At 48.0% G+C, this 11,447-nt stretch overlaps 1 protein-coding gene across 1 annotated transcript; it reads left to right on the top strand.

Moving 5' to 3' along the window:
- The first annotated feature begins 1,448 nt into the window (after positions 1–1,448).
- On the top strand, positions 1,449–11,055 carry BPIFA3 (BPI fold containing family A member 3). The gene is made up of 7 exons (XM_043602583.1): positions 1,449–1,792; positions 4,690–4,840; positions 6,684–6,791; positions 7,427–7,576; positions 9,777–9,861; positions 10,278–10,341; positions 10,837–11,055. The coding sequence occupies exons 1-7, from the start codon at positions 1,678–1,680 to the stop codon at positions 10,869–10,871; spliced, it is 708 nt and encodes a 235-aa protein (XP_043458518.1). The 5' UTR covers positions 1,449–1,677; the 3' UTR covers positions 10,872–11,055.
- The last annotated feature ends 392 nt before the right edge of the window (positions 11,056–11,447 follow it).

Here is an 11,447-nt window from a genome sequence, read left to right as displayed (position 1 = left end):
TCACCCTGAACGAATGCTTTAGTTATGATCTCTTACAAAACTGGATGTGAAGTGCCCAAGGATGGCCCCAGGGCTTCATGAGATTTGCAAAGGACCCTGAACATTCTCGGGGCGGGGGGGGGGGGGGGGGGGGTTGCGGAACACAGGAAGTCAAGAGTACCTTTGTCTTGGGATTTCACAGCAGCTGAATTGTGGGACCCAGACCATGCCCCCCCCCCCCAGGCCTGTGTGGCTGCCAGGAGTGGGAGCAGATGAGGGACAGAGTGTTAAGAGGTAAGGTCAGAGAGAACAAACACCAGGGGACCCTGCAGGACCTGGGAGGCATTGCATGGAGTTTGACATTTGCTCTGTGAGCAGTGGGAAGCTTTAGAAGTTTTGAGCAGAGGAGGGCTGTGATCTGATTAATGTCTTGAAATGGTTAGGCAGGCTGCTGTGTACAAAACAGATTGTGGGTGGGCAAGGAAAAAAGCCACGAATTCAGGTAGGGATCCCCATGCGATAATCCAGGCCAATGTAATGGTGGCTGAGAAGGAGTTATTAGATATGGTCAGATTCTGGAAGTGTTGACAGGACAGATGGATAGTGGGTCATGAGGAAAGATTAGTTAAGAGGGACTCCAAGGGCTGGGGCCAGAGCAACTGGATGGATTATGGTGCCATTTCTTGAGATGTTGAGGACAGGAGGATTTGTGCTGAATTCTCTCTGACTCCCAACTTCAGAACAATGAAATAAGAGAGAGGCTCTCTGTCCCTCTCCTATAAATCTTATCCATAAACCATCCATCCATCCAGCCATCCAGCCATCCATCCATCCAATCATTCATTCATTCTTATCATTTAACAAACATTAGTAACTACCATGCGGTAAACATGGTAGGCATTGGACTCACACCCTGCCTTTATAACTTGGTAGGGGGTTTAAAGATCAGCCATTCTCACTCATTCATGTATTTAGTCATTCAGTCACTCAACAAACATTCGTTAACCCTCAATTCCTAGCAAGCAAGCATCATGGTAGGCATTGTAAATGATCTTGCCCTTGAGAAAGTTCTAGTCCAGGGGAGCCTGGGTGGTTCAGTTGGTTAAGCATCTGACTCTTGATTTCAGCTCAGGTCATTATCTCACAGTTCATGGGATCAAGCCCCATCTCTGGCTCTGCACTGACAGTGCCGAGCCTGCTTAGGACTCTCTCTCTCTGCTCCTCCCCCACTCATGCTCTCTCTCTCTCTCTCTCTCTCTCTCTCTCAAAATTAATAAATAAACACTAAAATAAGTCCTAGTCCAATTGGAGAGCCTGAAATTAGTCATCCTCAGTCACTCATTTATTCATTCACTTACTGTAGAATCCCCAAGATCCAGCCTGCACAGGGTCTGGGAGACAACTCCTGCTGGATGACCCAACAGTGGGCTCTCCTGGGCGTATCCAAGCAACAAGGTCCCCCTCTGAATCTCTGGCCCTCCCCACAGGGTTCCACCTTCTGCCCTCACCATGGGAGCAAATCCCAGTGGCAGCTGCCAGAGCCCATCACAACACCTCCCCACGGCATGCTCAGGGATAACTCTGGTGTCATCTTTCCACAGGAAACCATGAGTCCACTCATTCAGGCAGCCACCCCCACAGCCACCCATCTGGGTACCTTCTGACCCTTCTTGACAGCCACAAGTCCCAGAACCTGAGATGTGCCCAATCTGGAGGCTCCTAGTTCTCCTCAGCTTGCTGTCTTTGCCCTCAGCACTGCACAAGCAGGGCCTGGCCAAAGCCCATGTGGACAGCAAACCAGCTCTGGCAAGAAGTAAGTTCAACCCATGCTCTGCCTACTGTCACAGGGTGGGTGGGGGAGGCGTCATCTGGGTCCCACCACTGACTTGCTGGGTGACCTCGGGTCAGTCATCCTCTTTTCTTCCTTTTTCTCTTAGACCTTTAAGTACAGAAAACTGAGGTTCAGTTGATCATATGCCAGTTCATAGCACATCATTGTTACTATGAAGGTCCTCTTGTGTTTTATTTTGTCATTTTCCCCTTTACCTCTTATTCTCACTCCCATCCCCTCTTCCTTGGCAGGCCCTGTGGTGTGTTTAATATTTGTTTACATATGCTCATGTCCTTATAAAACGTGCAGTGTTTTGATTTGCATAAATGGTACTGCCATGTAGATCTTGTTGTTCTTTATTGCTTTCACTGGATGCTGTACTGTTGACATCTGTTGCTTCAGGCTGGTACTTACAAGTCCATGAGATTCATCCACTTCACCATCAGGCGGCCATTTCCCTAGGGATGGACACTTGACTTGTCTCTAACTCCCCACTGTTTTAAACTACAGTGAGATGAACATCCTTGTTCATGTGCTCACGCATGTGTCCCTGTTAGGACATATTCCATTTCTGGAATAAATATGATGTTTTTTATAATTTACCATAATGATATATTTATCCTGTACTATTTTTTATAATGTAATAGAATGTATTATAATGTATCATACTAAAAATATACTTTATAATGTAATGTAATGTAGTTATAGAGAGCTAATGTACTACTAGCTATCTGATTTATTAGCTAATAATTTTACAGGATGTTAGCAAAGTTTTCATACATGAAAGTGTTGTGTAACTTTCTTTCCTGGTGCTTTTCTTGAAGGTAGGCAAGTTGTACTAGCCTCATAAAATGAATTTTGCATCTTCTTTTTCTGTTTTCTTTCACAATTATCTCTTTACAGAGTTAGGTAAAACTCTTCCCCAAAACCATCCAGATCAAAAACTTTTGGGGAATGAAATCTTCAACTACTATTTCTATTTCCTAATGGTTCTAGATAATCAGTATTTCCCATTTCCCTCATCACTACTTGGTATTTTATGGATTGCCACAAATGTATCCATTTCATTACATTAGGAAATATATACCACGTGTATTTGTGGGCCTAGGCATCGTCATGGTTACAATGGGTGCAGTTAGAATGGTATTTCATGGGGCTGCTTTTGAGATTTAAACAAAGGAAAGCACGTGCCAAGTGCTTTTTCAACTGTGAATATATTTATCACTATAACCACCTCTCCTATCAGAGTATTTAGCTGCACATAATAGAAAACCCAACTCAATATGGCCGAAACAATGAAAAAAATGTCACAGAACCAAAAATCATAGGTAGGACAAGCTCCAGATATGATTCAATCAGCAACTCAAAGGTGCCATTCAGAACCGGATTTTGTCCAATTTTTTTTTTTTTTTTTTTTTTTTTTTTTTAGCTCTGCTATCAGCATAGTTTCATCCTCAGGCCACTAGTTCCCAGTGTGGCAGGAAAATGGTGGCCAGTGGCCATCAGAGCTACAGCCTGCCTTGCTCCCTTCCAATAGGAGACAAAGAAAGAAACTTCCCCTCTAACATGAAACATAAGATCTTCTGTTTAGTCTGATTGATAGAGCCAACTTGGGTGATATGCCCACTTTAAACCTGAAAGAGTTACCAGGCAATGATGGTTCAGATAATCAAAGGCTTTAATCTGGATCAGGAATTGGAGAGAGAGCATGAATCTGAACAAGGTTCAGATGAGAATGATAGGATAGATGAATGGGAGGATGGATAGATGAATAGATGGGTGGATATTGGACAGATGGCTAGATGGAGGATGGACGGATGGATGGATGGATGGATATTGGACTGGTGACTACTAATGTGTACTGGTCACAAATTTCCAAGCGTTGCCATCATCATTAACCAAGAACTGATAAGAGTTCTAGGCATACCTAAACTATCACTCTATCTTTGAAACTATGTGGTCAATGTATGTCTCTCTTATTAGACAGAAAACTGGTTTGTGTCTTTATTATGTACCACAAGGCCTGATACCCAATAGATGCTCAATAATATTCTTGTTTGGATAAATTATCTCAATATTCCTTACAAGAATCCTGTGAGATGGGTATTATTACTGCCTCTGTTATACCAGTGAGGAAATCAGGACTCAGGAAGGTGACAGACCCAGGATTTGAACCCAGATCTATGACTCCAAACACACTTTCTCTTTGCAGGTGACAACAGAAACATGGGATACTGAAAGGGGGTCTGGGAGCTGGAGGGAGGAGAGTGAGGTGGAACCATGGTTTCTGCTGCTCTGCAGTGTGGGTTCTGACCACAAGGAGGGTCAAGCAAGTGAAATAAATGTGTCCTGTGTACCCTCTGAGGTTCATCAGAGCTGGGCCCAATCCTTGGCAGGAGGGTCTAGCGCTGATAGGCAGGACTGAAGCATGCCCATCACTTTTAAAATCCCCTTCCTTTTTGGAATTCATTCTTTTCTGCTGGTAGCTCCACATAGTCCTGCAGCTTGTTCTGGACACAGTGTGGGAGAAATTACATTTATTCTCTTCTTATTTACCCACCTATTTTTCTCTTCAACCAACATTTGCTGTGATGTACATCCCGTACGTCAGGTTCTCTGTTCCAGATTCAGAGATAGAACACTGGGCGAACTTTCAACTACTATCATCTCGTCAGAGCAGCTATTACCTGTCAGACCCACTGCATGTGTGTCCCATCAACCCTGCAAAGCACAGGGTCCCAGATGAGGAGTATGGGTTTCAGTGTGGAGAGTGGAGTTGGAGGGTGACAAGCACCCATCACTCAGCAAGAAGTGGATGCCCCAGCCTGCAACATAGGCCCCTTGACTTGCAGTGTCACTGGTCCCTTGTCCATTTCCAGTTATTGCCCAGGGCCTCATGAAGCACAACGCAGAGGGCCGAATCCAGAACATCCGCCTCATGGAAAGTCTGAATGCCTCGGGGCAGATGGCCCCAGGGATGGTGGGCTGGCTAATCAGCAGCATGAGCCTCCAGCAACAGCAAGAAAGCAGGTGAGGCCCTGAACCCCGCCCCTGGCCCTGGGACTCTAGTAAACTCTGGGTCAGAGGGCAGAACTGAGGGGATGAAAGCACAAGGCTGTGAAGAGGGAAAGAAGGAAGATTGGAAGGAAGGGATAAAAGGTCCAATACAAGGAACGGGGGGCGGGGAGGGGGGAGAGGGCACTACGAGGAACCACTGGGGAGGGAGCATAATTAAAGCAGGATAATGAAAGCAAAGTTTCAGGAATAAAAGCTTCTGCGTTTAAATCCTGGGGCTGCCACCAACCTTAGGGAAATTGTGGGACCACTCCAGCCTCATCTATAACGTGGGTACCCAGAGCACAGCCTGGACAAACATCTGGGGTGCCAAAAGAACCCAGGTCTAGAGTCAGACATTTGAACCCCACTCTACTGTTGACGGCTGTGTGACTCTTGGCAAGGTGTTTGAGGTCTCTGAGCTGCAGCCTTAAGCCCTCATCAGTGAAATGGGCATAATAACTGTCCCTGCCTCGGGAGCTGGGAGCCTTCTCTGCCCCACATAGTGGATGCAGAGGCAGCAGGCCCTCCGATTAACCCAGCAGAGCCGGCCTGGGCTGCTCACCTGCAGTTTCCCTCCTTCCTCTAGAGGGACGCGGCCTCCTCAGCCTCCCAGGCTCCCAGCCGCTCCACTGCGGTTCCAGCTGGCTGGGCCCCTGAGCCCCCGTCTCCCTGATTCAGTCCCTCACTCTCACCATTGTAAGGAGCCAGCAGGGTTTCCCCTGATGTGTGTCCACAACCACCTCCCTTCTTTTATTCCCTTCCTAGTTGTTACAAGAATTCATTGAGCACCTACCATGTACCAGGACCTGGGCTGGGGTGCTTGCAATATGGCCATAAACAAGACACATGGTCACTGCCTTTTTGGATCCTACATCCTAGTTAGTGAGATGAGGCACAAAAGGAAATAGCTAATTTCAGGGGGACGGACATGTTAGGAAGACAACTTCAGCAAGGTAAGGGGTGACAGTGAGGGGTTGATCAGGAAGACCTTGCTCAAGAGATAATCCTTAGGAAGAATGAAGAGAAGGAAGCAAGCGACATGAAGGATATGGCAGTAAGTGCAAAGGCCCTGAGGAAGGAAAGAGACCGGTGTGTCAGAAGAAGAGAAAAAGTCCTGTGTGGTGGGTGAGCAAGGCGGGGGGGGGCGGGGGGGGCGGGTAGAAGATGTGGCTGTGGAGGCAGGTGGGGCCAGACCCTGCAGGTCTTAGAGGCCATGGTATGGAGTTCGGGTTTTATTCCAAGAGCAGTGAGAAACCCAGGCAGAATGTTAAGTAACAGGGCTGCCTATCGGCTGCCGTGTGGAGAAGAGTTCATAGAGAGGCCCAGTTCATGGCAAGGAACTCAGAGAGAAACTAGAGCATCTCCAGGCAAGAAGTGATGGTGACCTGGACCAGAGGAAAGGGACAGAAGTAATGAGAAGTTGCCAGATCCCAGGTATATTTTGTAAGCAGAGCCAGTGTGATTCGCAGATGAGTTGAAGGTGAAGGTGAGAGATGGAGGGAAGGCAGAGGCGGCTCCCAGGCCTTGGGCCTGGGCACCTGGGCAGACAGCGGGGCGCTGTGCTGGGAGGCAGCCGCTGGGTCTGAGAACAGTCCCAGGATTTGGATCTGCAGTTGGCTGTGGGTCGTACACATTTGTTGTGTGGAACTGTTGAGGGCCCTCAGGGACAGCTTGCAGGCCAGGGCTCCTACAGGTGGCTCTTGCCCTCCAACCATCTTTAAAAGGATCTGACTCCAAAGCCCACTGTTTGTCAGCCTAAGGTCCTGATGTCCAGATTTCCTTACCCCTGAAGGGCCTCTGCTCTCTCCTTGTGTAGCGCCAACGTCACCAACATTCAGCTGGACTATGGTGGGATCCGGATGTCTTTCCACAAGGAGTGGTTCTCGGCCAACATCTCACTTGAATTTGACATTGACTTGAGACTGTGAGTCATACCTCAGCAGGGGCGGTGGGGCGCTGTTCCTCCCCAGCGGGAATCTGGGAGCTGGTGGGGGGAAGGGTGGAATTTGGCAACCTAAGGAACCCAGATCTTTCTGACTCCAACCTGGTTCAAATCCTGGTTTCTGAACTCACTTGCTGTGTGACCTGGGGCAAGTCACCTCACACCTCTGAGCCTTGGTTTCTTCAGCTGAAATGTGGATGGCAATTCCTGGTCAGTGGAGGCAGGTCATTTGCTCATTTAAACCTATGTGAGTTCATGACACTGATTCGAAAGAAAAGAGAGAAACATTTTATTTCTATCATCACCCCTCCCTCTGTCTGTCAGACTATCCTTTAACATCAGCTGCCCCCAAGAAAAGGGAGGCCACAGCTAAACGGTAAAGGTTTTTTTTAATAAGACTAACTCTCAACTTCTGAATTTCCAAAGGCCCCTAAGCCAGTCGAGTTAAAGAATTTTCAGAAGCCACTCTGTCTGACAGCATTTTCTCCTTTGTCGCCGGCCACAGGAGTAGTTGTTGAAAAAGTTGTTGAAAGGGTCACTCTTCTCTTGGTGTTGGCTGTTCCACCTCCTCCTCCGTCCCTGGCCCTTTCTCTTCTCCTCCTCTCTCTTGTCCCCAGGTCCTTCAATAACAAGATCATAAAGATACACGTATGCATGAACCTCGTTATGGAGTTCTGTCTGGAGAAAGATGAATTTGGCCGGAGCGATCTGGTGATAGGCAGTTGCGGTGTGGAGCAAAGCAGCATCTACACAACAGTTCTAACTGAGTAAGGTCCCAGCTGCCCTCCCCAAGGCCGGGCCCCTTCCCAACCCCCCCTAGGTGCGACCACATGTCTCCAACACCTCCTGAGTGAGCCCAAAATAGATCTCACCATTTCCCTAGGATCGACTTCTCTTCCTGAGCCAGCATCCCGGTGATGGCACGGCCACCCTCCAGGAGGGACCTTTCCTCTTTCCCCACACCCCGCAGCCCATCCTCCCTGGCTCCCATCAATGACCTTCTGGCAGCCCCTGCTTGCTCCCTCTCTCTCCATCCCTCAGCCACTGCTCCCGCTCATAGACCACTTCCTGGACCCCTGCAGGAGCCACTCTGACACTCCCTGACTCAGACCTCACCTCCTTCACTGCATTCTGCCCCTGCAGCAGAAATAACTTTCTAGCACAGAAATGTGCCCCTGCTCCAAACCCTCCAGGTGTTCTCCAAAGCCCTCTGAATGAAGAGCAGACCCCTAGATCTCAGTCAGGGCCCTCCTCGTGCTCTCGCCTGCCCCACTCTGCAGCCCTTTGCCCTCTCGTGTCAATGAAGGCCCCACCTCTCCATCAACATGCCATATATTTGCATACCACCCTGCCTTTGCACATGCTGATCCTTTCACCTGGAATGCCCTTCCCTTCTCTCAAGAACTCCTCCTCATCACTTATTCATTCAACAAATATTTACTGAGAACTTACTAGGTGCCAGACATGGCATACTTGATGTTAGCCATACAGTAGGGAACCAGACAGAGAAAAAAAAAATAGAGCTATTTATATGGTGCATCTATTTTTTTTTTGCTTTCAAATGCTTCTTTTTTTATATATATATATGAAATTTATTGACAAACTGGTTTCCATACAACACCCAGTGCTCATCCCAAAAGGTGCCCTCCTCAATACCCATCATCCACCCTCCCCTCCCTCCCACCCCCCATCAACCCTCAGTTTGTTCTCAGTTTTTAACAGTCTCTTATGCTTTGGCTCTCTCCCACTCTAACCTCTTTTTTTTTTTTCCTTCCCCTCCCCCATGGGTTCCTGTTAAGTTTCTCAGGATCCACATAAGAGTGAAACCATATGGTATCTGTCTTTCTCTGTATGGCTTATTTCACTTAGCATCACACTCTCCAGTTCCATCCACGTTGCTACAAAAGGCCATATTTCATTCTTTCTCATTGCCATGTAGTATTCCATTGTGTATATAAACCACAATTTCTTTCTCCATTCATCAGTTGATGGACATTTAGGCTCTTCCCATAATTTGGCTATTGTTGAGAGTGCTGCTATGAACATTGGGGTACAAGTGCCCCTATGCATCAGTACTCCTGTATCCCTTGGATAAATTCCTAGCAGTGCTATTGCTGGGTCATAGGGTAGGTCTATTTTTAATTTTCTGAGGAACCTCCACACTGCTTTCCAGAGCGGCTGCACCAATTTGCATTCCCACCAACAGTGCAAGAGGGTTCCCGTTTCTCCACATCCTCTCCAGCATCTATAGTCTCCTGATTTGTTCATTTTGGCCACTCTGACTGGCGTGAGGTGATACCTAAGTGTGGTTTTGATTTGTATTTCCCTGATAAGGAGCGACGCTGAACATCTTTTCATGTGCCTGTTGGCCATCTGGATGTCTTCTTTAGAGAAGTGTCTATTCATGTTTTCTGCCCATTTCTTCACTGGGTTATTTGTTTTTCGGGTGTGGAGTTTGGTGAGCTCTTTATAGATTTTAGATACTAGCTATGGTGCATCTATTAATAGAGTGTATAATAGACCTATATACTAGCTGACCAACTCTGTCAACCTCAGCAGACTATGAGTCCCTTGAGGGCAATATGTGGGTGTGACTTCTCTCTGTAATTCCAGAATGCTGAAAGCAACCAGGTCGTCAGCGGGTGTTCATTCGTTTATTCATCAGACATTCACTGAATGCCTAAATCATGCAGGGCATTCATGGCTAGGACAGTGCAGGGGAAGGACTGAACTCTGGTGCTCTCCTGACCTGGTTCTAATCCAGTCAGCACCTACTAGCTGTGTGACCTTGGGCAAGTCACATCACCTCTCTGTGTTGCCCCCTCAACTACTGCTAACAGTGATGCTTCTTGTAGAGGGCTGGCCGATGATTAAATGTCTGTGTAGGGTGTACTCAAGCAGTCAGTCCCAGCACTGGGACTGCAGAGATTTCTCTGTTCTGTTCTACACATCTACCTCTCTTTCCAGAGATATCTCACCAAAGATGAAACATTTTCTCCGCCACTTCAGGGAGAACCTGGTAAAAATGACCCCGCACCTGGTAGAAAGTCAGGTAAGTTTGAGAAAAATATTTTCCCCTTGGGTATCTTTGAGTCTGAGGGTCAGGATGTATATATTGGCAATTCAAAAAAGAGTTTCAAATCTTGGGCTTCAGAACCTGAAAAATCTCAGTTTTGTCATCTGCTGGCTGTGTATCCTTGGCAAGTGACTTAGCCTCCCCATACCTCAGTTTCCCCATCTGTAGCATGGGAACCATCACAGTCCCCATCTCATGGAGTCATCATGAGGATTCAGGCACACTTCTAAGTGCTGTGCGTGGCCTCTAGTTGGCGCTTAGCACAAGGGAGCTGCCCTTGCTGCCATGATTCCTTGTGGAAATCCAGTGGAGTCTAAGGCTCCAGCCACAGGCTCTCTAGCTTTCTTCTCCTAGCCCCCAGCCTGACCCTTGTCTCTATGCTGGTGGCCCAGGTGTGTCCTCTGATCAGCGAAATCCTCAGACAGTTGGACGTGAAACTGTTAAAAAGCCTCATGGGTGAGTGTCTGCGTCTGTCCAGGGAGGAGGACTCAGGGTGGGCAAGTAGAGAGGCGCCCAGGGGGGAGCTCCCAGGGAGGCTGGGGGTGTCTGCATGTGCCCTGAGGACACTTAGAGGTGACCATATGATAATGACCGTTACGGTCTCCCGAGAGAGCTAGGACAGCAGAGGGCACCCCTACCAAGAAGACTGGGCCCTGCCAAGTCACCAGAATCTCCAGACCACCAGAAACTGTAACTCCTCCCAAGATCTCCACTTAGTCCTTCAGGGACCGCTGGCCCCACCCCAAACCTGAGACCACCCTCCATCTGTAGACAGACAGACACAGTCCCCGGGAAGCCAACAAGAAGCGCCTGACTACGTACCATTTGGAAAGAGTATTAACGCAAATGCCTCAGGCACTGGCCCTTGCTCGGCTTGGATGGATGGGAGTCCCATTCGGGGGTTGAACAGGCAGTCACCCTGGTGACTGATCTTGTCTCTTCTCCTTACAGAACAGGCTGTTGCTCATAAATTCAACCAACTGTGAGTCCAGCCAAGCTTCCATGTGCCAGACTTGGAGTGTCCTCCAGCTACCTACTGATAATCAGGAGATTCCACATGTTGAGATCTTAAGCCTCCCTCAGAGTGGGGCTTCCACAGCCCCAAAATCCTTTACCACAGGCCCTGCAGAGTCCTGTCCTGTCCCTAATAAACTCTAGCTCTGAAGGGTACAGAGTTTCCCCTTCTTGGGTCCTGAGGTTAGAGTTCCACAAGTCCGACTTGATGAAGGTCCATCCTAAGACTAAATATGCCTGGGTTTGCTCATGAGCCCAGAAATAGCAGAGAAATCACTTTCTTTTCCTGTAATTTGCAGCCAAAAGCCCATCTGGAGATTTACTTATCAATGCAGGGAGGGCCCTGTTGAGATTTCCCATTCCATCACTCACTCGAGCCATATTTGGTGAGTGCCTCCTATGTGCCAAGCACTTTGCCAGGCTCCAACGGAGTGGAGAGAAAGGCTGACACAGTGGAAAATCATAAACGTTGGCACCGAACGGATCTGAGTTCGAATCCAATTCAGCCAAATGAGAAGTTCCACGTGGGTATGAACCATGTGCATCAG

This window comes from Prionailurus bengalensis, chromosome A3 (genome assembly GCF_016509475.1).
Source record: "Prionailurus bengalensis isolate Pbe53 chromosome A3, Fcat_Pben_1.1_paternal_pri, whole genome shotgun sequence".
Classification (NCBI taxonomy): Eukaryota; Metazoa; Chordata; class Mammalia; order Carnivora; family Felidae; genus Prionailurus; species Prionailurus bengalensis.
This window is presented reverse-complemented; position numbering and strand designations above follow the sequence as displayed.